The sequence below is a fragment of the Panthera leo genome, chromosome D3 (genome assembly GCF_018350215.1).
Source record: "Panthera leo isolate Ple1 chromosome D3, P.leo_Ple1_pat1.1, whole genome shotgun sequence".
Lineage (NCBI taxonomy): Eukaryota > Metazoa > Chordata > Mammalia > Carnivora > Felidae > Panthera > Panthera leo.
Window position 1 is genome coordinate 24,607,207 of NC_056690.1, and position 16,988 is coordinate 24,624,194.

The window sequence follows — 16,988 nt, forward strand, 5'->3', positions numbered from 1 at the left end:
TCCACTTTTGACACCTTTAGGGCTTCAGTCCTTGGGAACCTTTCCCAGGGACCAGGCCTTTGCACGACCTTCCGTAAGGAACATGGCTGAATCGGGGCTCTGGTGCCTAATTACCGGCTGTTAGTGTGGGTTCTCCAGAGAAATAGAACGAATAGGGCAACACACACACACACATGCACACACACACACACTCAAGAAATTGGCTCACATGGTAAGGAAGGCCGAGAAGTCCCATGATCTGCCATCAGCAAGCTAGGGACTCAGGAGAGCCAATGGAGTAAGTTCCAGTCTGAGTCCAGGTCTGAAGGCAGGAGAAGACTAATGGCCCAGCTTGAAGACAGTCAGGGAGAGATGGAATTCTCTCTTACTCAGCCTCTGTGTTCTGTTCAGGCCCTCAGTGGATTGGACGGGGCTCCCACACGGTGGCCAGGGCAGTTTGCTTTCCTCAGTCTTCAGATTCAGATGTCAACCTCATCCAGAAACACCCCCACAGATACACCCAGAGTCATCCCGGAGGGACCCAGTCAAGTTGGCCCATCACACCAGGCTTAACATTCACACAGAGCATTCAGGCTCTTCGGGCAGCTTCTCACACTGTGTGACTCCATAACGACCCAGTGAGGGGCTCATTGCCCTTCCTGTCATGACATTCTGATGTCACAGGTTCACCAGCCTGTTTTAAGCAGGTCAAGTTCACCTTAAACCCACATGTTGATGTGCAGAGCCTGTTCCCTCTGGGTGCCGGGATGCCCATCCCTCTCTAGGCCCCACTTCTGCAGCATTGAGAGGTTTGTGCCTGCCGGCTGTCTTCTTCCTCCAGGGCCCTGACGCCCTCCTCTCTTCCACCCTGGTTCTTAGTCAGCAGGAGACCTCAAACAGAGTCATTGTCTGGGCAGCACAAAGTCTGAGTGTGACTCTTATGCTAAGGCGGGCAGGCAGGGCTGCTGTATCAGCCTCAAGGCCCTGTGAGGTGTGGCGACACCTGTGAGGTGTGAGGGGGACAGGCCCCAGATGGGCAGCGCTGCCTCAGATGCACTCGCTCCTTCGCCCACTTTCTGGGTCACGTTGGGCCACAAGTACTCAGCGTTTACAGTTCCTAAGCCTTTTGTCATTTTCATCGTGCTGATGAATCGAGGCACTCCTGGGTATTTCTGTTTATTTAAAACCCATTGTAGATGTTCTATTGCAGTCTGTCATAGGGGAAATATGAATTTATTAATTTGAAAATTGCAGTCTCCTCATGGTGAGCTTGCAAAATGGGCCCCAATCAGCAACGCTTCTCAAGCCTCCATTTCAAACAGTGCCCGCTCTGCCTGGCATTATAGCCACTTGTACGTGTATCCGTCTTCTTGCGGGGAAATCGCCTTTTCAGGCCACGTGTCCCGTAGGCCCGGCATGGTGCCTGGCGCACGTGAGGCTCTCAGTTACCATTTCTGGAATGGGCTAGACCGGAACGTGGGTTGGGGAGTTTGCATACCGCCACACCCACCCGGGCTCTGCTCCGGCTGTTGAGCGCTTTCGGGTGTCTGTTGGATGCCGGGAGCGCGACACTGGTTCAGGCACAGCACCTACTGTCGATAGAGCTCACAGCCAAGTTAGGGTGACAGCCAGCAACGACCAACCACAGTGCATCTTGAGAAGCCCTAGATGGAGGAGGGAAGAGGGCCACAGGGACACCGAGGGGGCACTGGGCAATGCCGCCTCAGGGAGGCCCTGAGTACCAGGCCTGCGCGGGGCAGGGAAGTGGCACGGGCCCTCGAGCAGACTTCCACAGCTGAGCGCGTCTTTCTCCGATTGGCTGACCCCACGATTTCCCTTGCAGGCCCTGTGCCAGCAGTGAGACAGAGAGCGAAGCCGGAGACCTCACGGACCAGCAGTTTGAAGAGATGAACAACAAGCTCAACTCGGTTACCGACCCCACTGGCTTTCTGCGGATGGTTCGCCGCAATAACCTCTTTAACAGGTGCGTGCGGGCTCTGTCCTCCAGCCCAGTTGCAGGATCACACGGACGCTCCTTCCGGCCGGTTGGGCTTCTGGCCCGTGTCATGAGTTTCCAGTGAGTTTCCACAGCCCCGCGCTCGTCAGGGCCTCGGGGCCACAGCAGCACCTCTGGGTCGAGTGAGGAAACAGTGACGGGCTAGATGTGAGAATCTGCGTTTGTGTGGGATGGGAGGCCCCTCTTCACATAGCAGAGAACCACCCGGCCGCCCGAACAGCAGGCAGAAGCCACACAGAGCAGAGCCACCTACTTCTGGGCCACTTTTGTCGGTAACCTGTGGGCCAGACGCCGGAGATCGAGGGGAGCCACGGAGAGCAGGGATGCCAGCCTTCCTGGGGGAGAACTTGTCCAGACCCCAGCCCACCCTTCCACCCTGACACCCAGTCTCTCCAGTACTTGACCAAATAGGGCTTGAAACTGCCAACCCGCACACCCCTATCTTTTCATCATGGGTAATAACCGAGCTACATCCAGATAAACGGGGGCAGGCAGTTGGGCGGTGAGGGGCAACTGTCCTGTTTTCATTTGGTTGCCCAGCCACAGTCAGATAAACTTTTCCAGAAAGACATCCCAGACACTTGGGTCCCTGCCACAGCCTTGACTTTAAAGGGCAGCAGGTCGAGCCTGGAACGCAGGAGGGAAGTGACTGTACCCTGCCTGGAGGCCCTGCTCTGTGGGCTGTGGTGTGCCCTGTCCGCTCCTGCTGCAGGCCCTGGTTTCCTCCCGTTATTGTGCTGTCGGGGTGACAAATGTGTGTTTACTTTCCCAGGGGCTTGCTGAATGGGATGGAAGCCAAGGGCCAGGGATGTAGGAATTGGCAGCTTGGTTGAAGGAGACTACAACTTTAAGCTGGTTCATTGCCCCGTCCTTTTAGTTTCGTGTAGGGACATGGCCAGGTGGGAGGAGGCAGAGGACCGGGCCTGGGCTCATGTCACCTTCTGCCAGGGTCTCCGCCTGGGAAGCAGGTGACTCTTGACTGCCAGGCGTGGCCATCGTGGTTGGGGACCACGGCGTGAAGGGCTCAGGTTCTGCTTTTGCCGCTCGCCAGCTGTGTGAACACTGTCAGGCCGTTTCCTCATCACCGGAACGGGGACAGGCTTTCTACCTTGAAGGGTTCCCTTAACATGGGTACTAAAGGAGCTAACGTATAAATAACATACTGACAGACTTCCTAATGCATAGGAGGTGCCATACACCTGCTGGCTGTACTGTTCTGAGTAAAGTGGGAAGGACAGTGCTAAGCTTGAATTCCTAAGATAAGGTGGGGGGACAAACTTGGGAAGGGATGAGATTTGCGTGCAGCAGGTGGGGGCCACCTAGGGCTGTGGCCTCACCTCCTCTTCCTCTTCCTCTTCTGATGGCACCTCGTGTCTTTCACATGAGAGAATGCCAAAGGCAGGCCATCAGGCATCCGTGGCCGGCCTGATCACAGGCCCGCCAGCGGTCGGGAGCCCCTCGTCCGGGGCTTTAGGCGTATGTTAAGAAAGGGGTCGGACCAGGTATACCTGAGATCCTAGTTCATCATCCCTGGGTGTGAAGTGGTGTGAATTGTGGATCATGGAGCTGATCGTTTGGGAAAATGGTTTTTGTCCTTCAGATCTGTTCTGACATGGGTCCTATGAGCACAATCAATACTGTGGATTAATTTGTGGGTTCATTTAAACAATGCAATCTCAGCCTCGGGCTGGGTGGGGAGCCTGGACCTCACTGCCCACTGCTCTACGCTTAGTTCCGTCAGCAGCATCCACAGATACTTCCGATTCTCACCTTCTAGAGGTTTCTGAGGGCAGATTGCATGAGGGAGACAGCCTGTGTTTGTTCAGCTTCCACGCAGCAAGCCCATGAGGCCTAGGACAGTTTGCCATGCCAGGTCCCCTCTGCCGCCCCCCCGCCCCCCGATGCACCCGGGAAGGAGGCTCTGGCTTCCATCGAAGGGGAGCAGAGCTAAGGGAGGGACCACAGAGGCCAAGGTGTCCTTGTCAGCTGGAGCAGCGCAGGCCCTTGCGTGCATCCAGTCCAGCCTTGCATTTCACAGCTGAGGGGCACACGTGGGCCAGGGGCTGGAGACCTGCGCAGGAGCAGTGCCAAAGCTGGATTTCAGGTCACTCCTCCCAGCTGCTCTGCCAGCCCGCACCCCCCACACATTCCTTGCACCTCAACGGCTGCCGTGTGCCCTGCCCTGGGGTCCCGGGCCTTCCTCTCTGCCCCTTCCATGTCCAGCAATGTTATTGAGGAGGTGAGCTGGTTTGTCTCTGAACAGAAACGGCTAAGAAGTGGCTTTTCTGCAGACGCCTGATCCTGACTAAGGGCTTGCAGAGTGCTCCCTTCCCCACTCTCCCCGCCCCCCCACCCCAGGAGCCCGCAGAGATGAAGTGGAGGCAGCCATGTGTGTGGGGCCTTGTGCACTGGGGCAGCACCAGCTCCCCTCGCCGGGGCTCTCCGGCTTGGTGATTCGTGGGCTCTTTGGCCTTTTTGTTCCGGGATGGCTTGCTGGCCTGGTTTGGCAACGAGGCTGCCACGGCTGGTGCAAGTCACGTGAGACCTGCCATCAGAGTCTTCTCTCTTGCCTCCCCAGGACTGGCTCTTTGTTCTGTCTTTGAGTTTGAGGTCTCCATACCCACTGTTTTTCTCGTTGCCTGTGCACTTTGGTAGAAAACACTGCTTGAGCGCAGGGCAGGGACCACTAATGAGAAAAAAGGAGGACTCTTCTCTTGTTTAGCACCCTGACCCTGGTGCAGGCCCACACGACGAGCTGCAGGCCTCAGAGAGGCTGCCCCTTATCCTGCAGAGTGTTCTGGAACTTATGCTGAAGACTGGAAGGCCAGTGCCCGTGTGCGTGTGGCGGGGGGTATGTGTGTATGAGGAGTGTGTGTGCATGCGCGTGTATACACGTGTGTGTGCACATACACACACACACATATGTGGGGCCGAACCTGGGAGCAGTCGGATCACAATTGCTACAGGAAAGCGGAGGAAGAATTGGACAGCTTTCGACTGCATTATGGATTCAAGGCCCAAGGGCAGTGCCTTGGCATTGAAGGTGCACCCATCCAGGATCAATGAGGACAGGTCTCCCAGAGAGGAATGTCCTCCTTTCTGTTGCTACCATTGGTATAGTGTGCACCATATGTCTTTACTTTTCCACATGTATGGCTGTGTGTGACACGGTGTGCCAAGGGGCTTCCCTGTTGTCCAGAGATGAGTGGCTAGAGCCTAAACAGTGGACAAAGAAGTGTTAAGTGTCCTCATTCTAGAGATAGGTGCCACAAGGCGCCAGGGCCCTCCCTCAGGTCTCTGCAACCTCTAGCCAGCACCCTAGCCACACACCCACTGCCTCTAAAAGAAGACGGGTAGGGGAATTGGCAAGTGAGGGTCCTGGGCCTGGTCAGAGTGCCCCAAGAGAGTCCCTCACAAAGGCTGGGTTCCTGTAAAGAAGAGGAGAGGTGTCACCATCCCATAGAAACCAGCCCCCTGTGACTGTCGGGGCAGGAAGAGGAGAGCCTAAAGGAAGGCCCTGGCAAGAGTGGGCAGGCCATGGTGTGGTCTGCACGGCCATATCTAGTGTGGCTCTGGCACAGGCCTTTTCCGATGGGTATATCACGTGGACTCGGCCACTGAGGGGCTGCCTGCTGGGCAGAGGACCTCAACAGTGAGAGTCACGGGCTGTGCAGCCTGGGGCAGCACTGGGGGACTGCCCCCCCCCCCAGATCTGACTGCCCCATGTTGGGGACAGGGAGTCACCTGGAGGGGCATCAGCAGCACTTGATTCCTCCCCCACCCCCGCCCTCAACCCCAGAGAGTCAGACCTTGGCAGTGGGGAGGGAGGAGGGCTCCAGAGCCTGCCCTGCCCTTCAACTTCATGAGCAAAAGCCTGGTCTGTGGGGGAGATGAGATGGGATGAGATGTGCACTGGACAAGAGGCTGGGGACGACTTCTGCCCCAGATTCCTAGAGGCCTGGGGAAGAGCAGGGACCGGAGAGGAAGAAAGCTGACTCTGCAAGGTCAGCCCAGTCAGTACACCGGAGAGTGCACAAACCCATGTTTCTCTGCATCTGTGTCATGCATGGGTCTGCATGGACACGTGCTTACAGTTCTTTATAAGCATCCATATCACACCTGCCTCCGGCACCGCCCCGAAGCAGGCCGCAGCAATGCCACAAAGGTCTGCAGCAGACTGGGAGGCCCCGTACAGACGGCGTTCTGGTTATGCCTGTGTTCCGTACGCCTGGGCATTTTTCTGTGGTGCAGCAGAGTGGGGGGTGGGGGAGGGGACTTAGGGCTCTGGGGCTAGGCAGACCTGGATTTGGGAGCTTTTATTGGTGGGTGACCTTGAGCCTTTTATTTTTCCATCTGGAAAATGGCGATGACAGTGGGAGTTGTCAGGAGGATGCCATCGGTGTGGTGATAGACAGATCTGCTGTGTAGTAAGCAGTTTCTTTCTCTCCCCACCTGGGTCTGAGGTTCCTATGGCACCAAAGGCCCATTTTGTGTGTGTGTGCGTGGTGGTTGGGGTGGGGGGTGGTGAATTGAGTCTCCACCCTAGAACCTGACTGGATAGCTTGATGCTTCCTTCCCTTACAGCCTCTCTCTGGCCCCCAAATACCAGAAAGACTGAATAAATGATGCAGACCCAATGAAATGTCTATTATAGCCACAGCCCTGACCTTGAGCCTCGAGGTTCCAAACTCGCAGCTTCTGGCTGGTGTCCCACCAGCCCTGCCCTCTGCTCTTTGGTGGTGGCCCGTGACTCTGGGCCAGGACTCTATTCTGCTCTCTTGCTGGCACCAACAAGGGGGCTGAGCATTCTCCCCAACTCTGAGCTGGGCCAGCCCCTCTGTATCTCCCCCTGCCCAGAGGCCTTCCTGCCAACAGCTGTTGCAGAGGTGGGTCTCGTCAGCAGGCCTCAAGCAGGAGCCCCTGTCCTGGCGTCCAACTGAGTGGTAGGCACAGCTAGCCAGCCCTCCTCGAGGCCCCTGCCTGTCCAATTCCACTGCCGCGAAGCATCTGCCAGGTTAACACATGGGCCCCCCACGCCCTAGTCTGTGCTTCTCCGCAGGCGGCACAAATACAAGTGAGGTGCCACTGTGACATCTGGAATGCTCTACCAGAAGTCACTGTACAGTGATGCCTACCGGGTAGTGACAAGTTTATTCAAAAATGCAAAAGGATTCCCCGCAGGTTGCCCCTAACCATCAAGCTTACCAATATATAAGGCACAATTTAATTTATAAATGTTTTGTCACTCGTTTATTCACTTTCTTATTCCAGGACTTACTTAAGACAGTTTTACCAAAATATACAAATGCCACCAGATCATAGAGAAATAAATGGAGGAGAACAGCACGAGAGAGGGAAATTAAAGGTAGAGGAAGGGGAATAAAAATTATATATGGAACGTGTGCCAAAGCAGAGAGGCCAGCCCAGCCAGTGTTGGCCCGGCCCCAGCCCGACCCCGACCCAGACTGACCGACTCACGGTCTGGTGTTAGCAGAGTCCTCAGGTGCTTCATACGGAAGTGCTGCCTCAACTTTGCCTGAAGCCCATGCCCAGTGCGGTGCTGAGGCTGAGCCTTCCTAGGGGCTCCTCCTACGTTCCCAGTAACCGCTAGGCCACCCCCCTGCCCGCACACCCCCTGGGGAACTCTCTTCCCAAATGCAAGTCACTGCCAAGACCTGCCGGGTCAACCCTGTAACATTTATGGTCTCCATCCCTCTGTCTGTTCCCACTGTCATGACCCTTCCTGGGGGCTCCCTGTCCCCCTGAGATGGCCATTTAATGCAGTCCTAGGGGCATGCTTGCAAGGTTGCCGTCACTCAGCAGTTAGTGGCCCAAGTCTCCCACCCTGTCAGCGCAGAGCTGGGCTTGGCCCTCTCGCCGTCTGAGCCCCCATTGCCCATGCTACTGCCCTCACCACCCACCCAGCCTGCGGGCCGCTGGTCTTCGCTGTCCTGCTCTGGCTGGAGCTCATGTTCTGAATAATCACCTTCTCTCTTGGGGTCCCAGGGGACTGAAGTGGCAGGGTTTGGTCTTTGAGTCCTCATGGCCCGGCCTTGCCATCATTCCCACCTCCCACTCCATTATCCAGTACCCTCTGTCCTAACCTGAAGGGACCCTGGCCCTGCCCCTTCTCACCTCAGGACCTTAGCTTGGGCATGGGACATGGCCAGGGAAGGCTTTCCCCTGAGGTGCTGTCTCCAGCAGCCCTATTCACAAATCCATCTTGGGTTGCCCTAACTAGAATACTTTTCTCCTTCTCTGAAATTCCCTGGCACTCTATCTGTCGAGAAAGGAGCCACCGCCTTTTGCCTTGTGTTTTAGTTACGAATATCCGTGTCCTGTCACGACCCAGGCCCCATGCTCCTCCAAGGCTGGATCACATCTGATTTCTCTCTTTATCCCCTGGGGCACCTCACCACCTGCCTTATGTTCAGTGGGTGCAGGTACTTGTTTATTTGTGGAAGGAAGGGAGGGAGGAAGGAAGGAAGGAGGGTGGGAGGGAGGAAGGAAGAATGGGTAGAAGAAGGAGAGAAGGAAGGTAGGGAGGGAGGGAGGGAGGAAGGAAGGAAGGAAGGAAGGAAGGAAGGAAGGAAGGAAGGAAGGAAGGAAGACCAGCCAGGATTGAGACAGACATTAACTGCTAACAATAGTGATGATGATGATGATAGTGACGAATGCCTGTTGATTACTTCCCAACACTGTGCTTAGTGCTTTACATGTATTATCTTAGTCAATCTCTACAACAGCCATGAGGGGTACAATTGCAACCCCTTTTTACAGATGAGGGCCCTGAGGCTCAGAGAAGCTAAATTAGTTGCTCAAGGTCACGCAGCTAGTAAGTAACAGAGGCAGCATTAGGATCCACATCTGTCAGTCTCCAGAGACAATGCTCATGTCCCCAGATCACCACCCATCTAACACCCCTACCACATGATCACTGCCTTTGCTTAAACTCCTCCAGTGACAGGGAGCTCACTACCTACGGAGGTAGTACTTTCTGTCTTTGGACGATACTAATATGGCCCTGGAGGTTTTTTATGAGCTAGTAGGTGAGACTTCATAGGCTTGTTAGGTGCAGGGGAGGCAGACAGGTTTGACTCACAAACTGTATGAGGGCAAGGTCCTCTGGAGAAGAGTTTTCCTGTGTTGCGGGACACGCATCAGCTGGACAGGCCAGCACACACAGGATCATCTTTTCTTCTCTCCATCCCAGAGTACACGATAAAGCTGCCCCCCACTGACTGCCTGGCTTGGGCCATCTGTCCCGAGCGCTGTCTGTAGTCAGCGGGTAAAGCCCGTGCAAGCCTGGCCTGGGCATAAAGTTTTCCCAAGGCGACCATCTGCAGGTTTGGCCATGGAGCCTCATGCACGTTATGGCAAGGGACAGATGGCCACAGCAAAGCACCCCAAGTGGACAGAGGCCGTGTCTCCCATGGGAGGGTGGGCCCAAGCCCTCTTGGTAGAGCTTTGTGCCACAGCCATTCACCTAGGCCGTGAACCTGCCCGCAAACCCAACATTCCAAGAGCAAGAGAAGAGAAGCCACGTGGAATCCCAGGCTGGTCCTTGAGCTAAAGAGGAGCCAGCATTGCTGGGAAGCCGGGGTCCCTGCCTGGGCCCACCCAGCTTCGTGGCTCTTCTGAGGAGGGAGCCAGACCTGGTGAGCCAGCCACTTGGTAATTAAGGAGGTGAGTAGGCAGAAAGTGCCGACAGCTTATTGAATAAGTACTTAAAATGCATTTGACAGCCTTCATCTCCCAGAGGAGACAACCCTTCATGGGAAGATGTTCAGCAGGAGTCACTGAATGGTATCAGAGTCCTTTTTAAATTGAATTGAGGCATCTCTGGCTACTTGAATATAATGGATTTGCCAATTAATTTTTTCCACTAGTACCTTAAACCCCAGGTACTTATTCAAATCTCGGGCCGGCTCCCATCCCTCAGAAGACTCAGTTCAGCATTCAGAGTCCTGGAGGGGATTTTGAAGCATCCTGGGCAGGGCTGAGGGCAGGGAGGACGGAGCCACATGGCTCCGCTCACTGTCTGGTGGGGGCCTCTCCCAAGAGCAGTGCTCGGCTGTGAGGAATTCCCCGCTGACCAAGGTGGAGGGGCTCTCAAGGCCTGAGAGGAGCAGAGGCAGGACTCCCCCGGGGCCCAGGACAGGCCGCCTGACTTACCCTGCGGCTGTGAGCACAGAGAGTGAGCTGCCCAAAGTGGCCGTTAGAAAGTGAAAATGTGCGATGAAGACATCCCGAGAGGGTAAGGAGCCCTTAACCGAGCCGAAGAGGAAATACAGCTGAGAAAATGCAGCCACACTTGCAGCAGGCTCCCCACTACGGGGAGCAGTCTCCTCCTCCTCCCTGCTCCCTGCACAGCCCTGACCAGGAGGCCAGGTCCGCTCACGAGGGTCCCTGGAAACTGGTGCTCCATGCAGGGTCTGCCATGTGGGGGGAGAGGGCACACTCCAGACGGAAGTTCAGGGCCTGAGATCAACACAGCTCTAGGCCTTGGGCTCCCCAGAGAACACAGGCCACCCCCCAGGCTGCAGGCTTCCTGTTGCCCGACCGCACTGAGGAGGGGCACCCACCCCAGAGGATGCCCCCCATCAGTTACTTCCCTTCCTGCTCCTCCCCTCCTCTCCCTCCTGCTGGTCCTGAAGATGCCAGGGCTGGGTGTGCCCTGTGGTGAGTGTTCCTGGTTCAGCTTACTCCACAGCCCTACATCCGGATAGACAGACAGGTGGGAAGGCCCCGAGTGTCTGGTGGGAAACATGGATGGGGCCCAGGAAGGAGGTGGGGAAGGAGAATGTGCTCCATGGTGGCCTCAGCCCTCCTGCCTGCGGCCAGGCTGTAAGGCCACATATGCACACGCACACACTCTGGCCATCTCAGGCCTCGCTCGGTCTTCAGGAGATTGACGCTTCCTCCCTTCACTGATGCCCGTTCGCAGTCACCCTGGGTGACCAGGAAGCACGCGCTGCTTGAGAGACTGAGCAGTGGATTTTCCTGGCACTTGAGGGCCAGAGCCCCAGCAGTGCTAGTTTGCCCTGGTTTGCCCCCCTCTGCGTTTTCATGAAATGGCAGCTTTCCTAGCGGCTCCCCTGTGCTCTGCTGGGGCCTCTTGCCTCCCCCCCAGAGGGAGTCCTGTTCACAGTCCCCCAGGGTCTGCCCTCGAAGGCCTGCCTGCCTCAGGGTCCAAGTGCACGTAGGGGAAAGCCAAAGCCCGTCTGTTCATACGCAGTGAAGGCTTCTGGTTGCACTCAGCTCTGGGTCGCTGGTTCCTGTCTCCATGCCGCAGGGACAGTGGGATGGAATCTCCAGGCCCGGTGGCTCTGGCCGTTCCTGGAGTTGTCAAGCTTGAGCAGGAACCCATTTTAGTCTCTCTCTCGAGCGAGAGTCGGGCCCCCGCTCCCTTGTTTCCACCTGCTTGTTCTGCTCTGCATGTTTGGATATGAAAGTGCGAGAAACCGATGTGTGTGGTGCGGTGGGGGTGCCTAGCCCACTCAGCCGTGTGCACAGTGACCTAGCTCCCCTCCTCAAATGGAGCCCTGACGGGAGGGGCGACTGGCATGGTGCCCACGCGGCGCCGTGGTTTGGATGGGGACTTCCTCCCCCCATTGCCTCCCCTCGTGCTGGGCTTGTTCACACCGGGCAGGCACACGTCTAGCCCAGACACGGCCACAGCCTGGGCTGCGTCAGTGTGTGTGAGCCCGAGCGCGTCCGAGCTCGCGGGGTCTTCTGCAGGCCCATCCCAGTTATAAATCGCCCTGCATGGGGAATAGATCTCTTCATCCCCGAAGGGAGATTCATGAGCGGCGAGTGCCACCCAGGCCGCCTGGTGTTTGTCATCATTCCCGAGACATAAACTACACCCCAATGCCTCTGCCCTCCCCGCTAGTGCTTCACACATCATCTCCAGCTCTGCATCCTGTGCGTGCAGAGACCCGGCAGCTTCTGCCTTGCCTGCCGGCCTCCCTTCTCCCTGGATCTGGGCTCGCTCCCTCTCCTTTTCCCACCACCACGCAGACAGCCATGCGGTGGAGAAAACGAATATTTCTCCAGAAGTAAATTAATAAAAATCATCTGAGGAATGAGCTAATAAAGACGGTGTGGTGTGAGAAAATCTCTCTGCCGAGAGTTAGGCTGTCAATTAGCCCCACGGGGTCCCTGGCAATAAACGGACAGGCCTTGAGGAAAGGGGGCCAGTGCCACCTGCTGGAGCGCGCGGTGGTGCCGCCGTGAATCCCGGCAGCCTGGCCCTTCCTTGCAGATCCCAAAAAGCCCCAAGAAGCAGAGCAGCCCCCAGGAGAGGCTCCCGACTGTCAGCTGCCCAGCACAGACCCAGCAGCGGGGAAGGCGGGGGGGGGGGGGGGGGCCAGAGGCAGGTGCAGGTTGGCAGGTCACTCAGTGTGAAAACCCCTCCCCCACCAGGTGGGAGGCCCAACTGGCCCCTGGCCTGCTCTGTGCCCTTGTACAGGTCTCTTACCTTCTGGGAGCCTTGGTTCCTCGTCTGTAAAGGAGGAACAACCATGCCTCCTAGGACCCTGAGAGAGGCATGTGGACGTGGCCAGTCTGGCAGGTGCCTGGATGCACCCCTCCTATGGCTCACACTCCTGCCACGTGGGAATCATCTGCATCTCAGTCAGCCCTCCCATTCTGATAAGTGGAAAGCATTTTTCTGTCTTAGAGTCAGATTTCTGAGGCACAGAGAAGTCAGCCAGCCTGAAAGGCCCCACAGAAGGCAAAGCAGTTCAGTAACCAAGGTCCCACCCCAGAGGACCCCCAGCCCACTCCACGGCCTCTCCTCTACCATGGTGGCCGCACCAGGGAAGAGGCGGGTGTGCCTGCAAGGAGGACGACAGGGGGCGTACCGTCCCACACGCCCCTTCACACCCACCACCCACTGCCATCAGGGGCTCAGAGCCTGGGCACCCGCTGCCATTTGGCCGTGACTCTGAACCTCTCCCCGGGACAGGTGCCACACCGGGCGAGCACAGAGAGGGCTGCTGGGCTCTGGGCCCTGTCGGTCAGAAAAGCCACCATCGCCTCAGCAGTTTCCTAGACTGAGTTGATTTTTAATTTATTATCAAGACTAGAAGAGACCCACAAGGACATTAGTCCAACCCCTTCGTTTTACAAGCAAGGAAAAGAGGGAGGTAGGAGAGTGACGTGCTTGCCAGAGTCCCATGGCCAGTAGGGGACAGAGGCCGCCGGGAGGTCTGCTGCTGTGGGTAAGCGTTCCCAGGCTCAGGGCTAAGGAGCCGCCTGCTTGGCTGTTTTGAATTATCGAATAGGCCTTTATGCAGATGTCTGGGCAAACGTACCCCGGTAAATAGCTGTGGGAGGTCACTGTACATGTTGTGGGGAAAACAGAAGCAGCACATGAAGGGGGGCTCGTTGGTCGCAGTCTACACAGGGTGGCAGGGGCACCACCACTGCCCCCAAGGTCCTGGCCTGCGACCCTCCCCGGGCCTGCACCTCCGGAGGGCCCTGGGGTCCACGGGGTGCTCAGTCGCTTTTGGCCTTGGTGTGCCGCCTTCCGATTCCCTCCCCCGGGCCAGCTGTCCGGCGGGGACCAGCGCACACTGCTGCTGTCCAGGCACAGCCCGGTGTGGCGGGGGGGACGGGGGGGTGCCAGAGCAGGAAAGCAGCCGGCGGTCCTGCCTGCAGAAGACACGTGAGCCCCCCACAGTGGCTGGCTCAAGCATGAGCAACAGTATGCCTCTCGTTCAGGGAAAGAAGGTCGAGAGGATTTACTTTGACCTCAAATTGTGGTTTCAGGTTGGTCAATTTCTTTTTAAACACAAACTATTTTCTCGGCTTTTGGTTTTACTTTGAAAATGGTGTCTCTAGGGATAGGTGCCTTCCACTGAATAGAAGCGCAGGTCAGAGGCTTGATCTCTGGGGCTTCCTGCCTGACCTGTGTAAGAAGCCATGTGTTCAGGTGCAGGTGTGCCCGCCCAGGCTGGGCTGGCTGGGGTCAGTGCCCAGGAGCTGTTGCTCCAGAGGTGGCTCATCTGTGACCCAGCAGGCCTCGCGAGGGACCAGGGTAAGAGGCTGAGAGACGGCACTCCCGTGGCATCCAGGGGCAGCAGTCAGCAAGTACAGATGATGTGTGGGTGGGCTCGACAGCCTGGGAGAGAACAGGACATAGTCAGGTGCCCCAGGCAGGGTGGCTCAGCTGAGGCTCAAACATGGGGCATCCACTGCGGGTTTGTGTGACCTGGGGTGCCCAGGTCCTGGTTCTTGAAGAATCTGCACTCCCTGGAAACAGATGCCCCAAGAGTGTGTCCCAGGAAACCTCCTCAGAGTAAACAGGCACCTTGATCGTCCGTGTGTCTACCAGCCCCAGCCAGAGACATCTGACTGGTTGTCCACTGAAGCCGGCCAGGGGCGAGGTGGGCTGTACACAGGCTGATCGCGGGGGCTCTGCCAAGCCCAGCCCCGGACACTAGTGGGGAAGTTCTGAGGGAAGGATGTAGATTGCAGACGGGCCTCCTCGGATCACCCCAGGGAAGGAATTAGCCTGGGTGGAGGAGCTTCCTGTTCGGGCAAGCCTGATGCTTAAGGAGGTTCACGGCCTCCCCACAGCACAATCTCAGAGCCACAGGCCCACCTGGCATGCTTGTCCCCCCACACTCACTGCCCCAGGCACCCCGGTCTCTGTCCCTGACATCGGTGCCTTCCCCCACGTTGTTCCCTCAGCTTGGAATGGCCTTCTCCACCTTGTCCACAGGCAGCTGACTCCAGATGATGGTGCCCACATCAAACGGCCCTCTCCCAGAAAGCCCTCTCTTGGCTCTGATTGACCAGCAGTTGGTCAGCGTCTTGTGATTTGGTGCCCCCAGACCCCTGCTGGAACCGTCCCCTTTCCTTGCAGCCCGGTGCAGGGACCCCGCAGGCCTGTCCCATCGAGGGCAGCACACGTGTGGAATAGGTCAGCGTTGTTGGTCCCTTTAGGTGCCTCTGGCACTCTGTGGGTTTCAATAAGAAGACGCCACGGCCATCTGTGCTTGCGATCTGGAATCCCAGCCCACGTCCCACCCTCCTGCCCAGGCCTTGGCCTCACTCGCTGTCCCGTCAGCTGAGACTCCCAGTGACTTTCAGTGCTGCGTGCTTTGCAGCCCTTTCTCCCATCCTGCCACTCCGTGCCCGTGGGCAGCATTTCCCGGTTGTGCAGGTGCAGAAAGCGAGGCCTAGAGCCCCAGGCTGGGATTCGCACCTAGCAGGTCTGTTCCCCGCGTACCTCCCCATCTCCCTAACTCCCTCCAGACATCTTCCTTCCCAGGCACTTCCTTGGCCACTTCCAGAATCCATATTTCAGCACCTCACACTGCCAGCAGCGGGGGAATCAGCACGTGGTTCTAAGTTTGGGGAGTAAGTGGAATGCTTGGGGCTCCCCCATGCAGCTTGGATTGTGCTGGTCTCCTGTTACCCCAGAGGGCAGCTCATGGGGGTCTCTTTCTCCAGAAGAAGCTTGTTAGTTCAGAGCCTTGGGATTTGTGGGATGCCCTGTCAGTCGATGTGAAGACCTGTGGCCACAGCCTCGTCTGGGGACCTAGCACTCTCCCTGGACACCTGCAGCTGGACTGATCAGACTCAGAGGCCTCCCGTGGGGTCACAGGCCCACCATCCGGGCGGATGCCTGTCTAGGGAGCGCAGAGGGCACCCAGCGGTCTGTTGCCGCCCTGTGCTGCTGACCCGACGGCAGGGCCGTGATCTCCGTCTGCCAATAACACGCGTGTGCACACAGGCCCGTGACAGACTGCGTTCCACCAGAGCGGCTCCTCTGGACAGCAATTTGGCGCTCTCCTTCGGGGGAGCACTGCTCTTTGCGGTGTATCCTGTGGAATTAAGAGAGCCTGCGAGTGTCACTCCAGGGTTATCTCTGCTTCACTGGCTCTGATGGCAAAGATGCACCTCCGCCCAGTCGCTTGTAATGACACGTTTCCTGAGCAGGCGAGACAGAGGGGCGGACGTGAGCAGGCTCTCAGGCCTCCGAGTCCTCTGCCCTCCCTCCTCTTGCAGGGGGTAGGGGGTGCCGGGGGCGCTCACAGCTCGGCTTGGCACAGCCCTAGAATTTAGGTCAAGTGGGACGTTGCCAAGAACACTGAGCGGCGGGGGGGGGGGGGGGGGGGGGAAGGCCAGGGGGTAGAAACTCTACCTGGAAAACGCAAATTGGATCTTCTTTCGATAGTTGTGGATCCCGGCCAGGCCCAGGAGGGAAAGCTGCCTTTTGGTCTTTTCTCAGGAAACGACCCAGCTGCCACCACCGCCAGCAGCCCAGAGTATTTACCAAAGCTCGGAGGTGTATCTCGTGTTAGAACTGGTCTTTCCCCTTAAGCGTCCTTGAGTACGAAGCGGCAACTCCAAAGATGAGCAGAGTGTCTGAAACAAGGTTGAGAGACTCCTGACTGTCCAGCTGTTGTGCAGAGAGTGTCCCCAGAGGCTGTGCTGAGGCCACACTGGCTGAGTGACGGGGCAGGTTCAGAGGGAAGAGTGGGGGCAGCCCGGTCCCTCCATTGTAAATAGGCGTGTTTCCCTGCCTGCTGTCTCTTCTGCTCACCTTTGCTGTGTGTCCTCTGTAGGTCCCCAGGGCCGACACCAGTGCCTAGCAGATTACTGGTGCTCAGGAAACACTTTCTTTTCTTTCTTTTTTTAATGTTTATTTATTTATTTTGAGAGAGAGAGAGGGAGAGAGCAGGGGAAGGGCAGAGAGCAACAGGGGGTGAGAGAATCCCATGCAGGCTCCGTGCTGACAGCTCACAGAACCATGAGATCATGACCTGAGCCGAAATCAAGAGTCGGACATTTAACCGACTGAGCCACCCAGGTGCCCCAGGAAATGAATGTTCTCGTCCTGTGTTGGGAGTGTGAAACTCGGGGTCCTTGGATCAAGAATGCCACCTGTACCAATAAAACTGCCTGGCAACACCGGAGCACAAGCTAAAAAGCAAACAGAAGCCTGCAGCCGCACTACAGACCCACTTGAGCA

At 57.2% G+C, this 16,988-nt stretch overlaps 1 protein-coding gene across 3 annotated transcripts in view; it reads left to right on the plus strand.

The window, feature by feature from the left end:
* Positions 1–16,988, plus strand: part of TTC28 (tetratricopeptide repeat domain 28) — a 628,165-nt gene that overhangs the window by 582,061 nt on the left and 29,116 nt on the right. For all 3 annotated transcript variants that reach the window (XM_042910405.1, XM_042910407.1, XM_042910408.1), the window contains one exon: positions 1,823–1,963. In XM_042910405.1, coding sequence (XP_042766339.1) covers positions 1,823–1,963 — 141 coding nt within the window. The remainder of the gene's footprint in view (positions 1–1,822; positions 1,964–16,988) is intronic.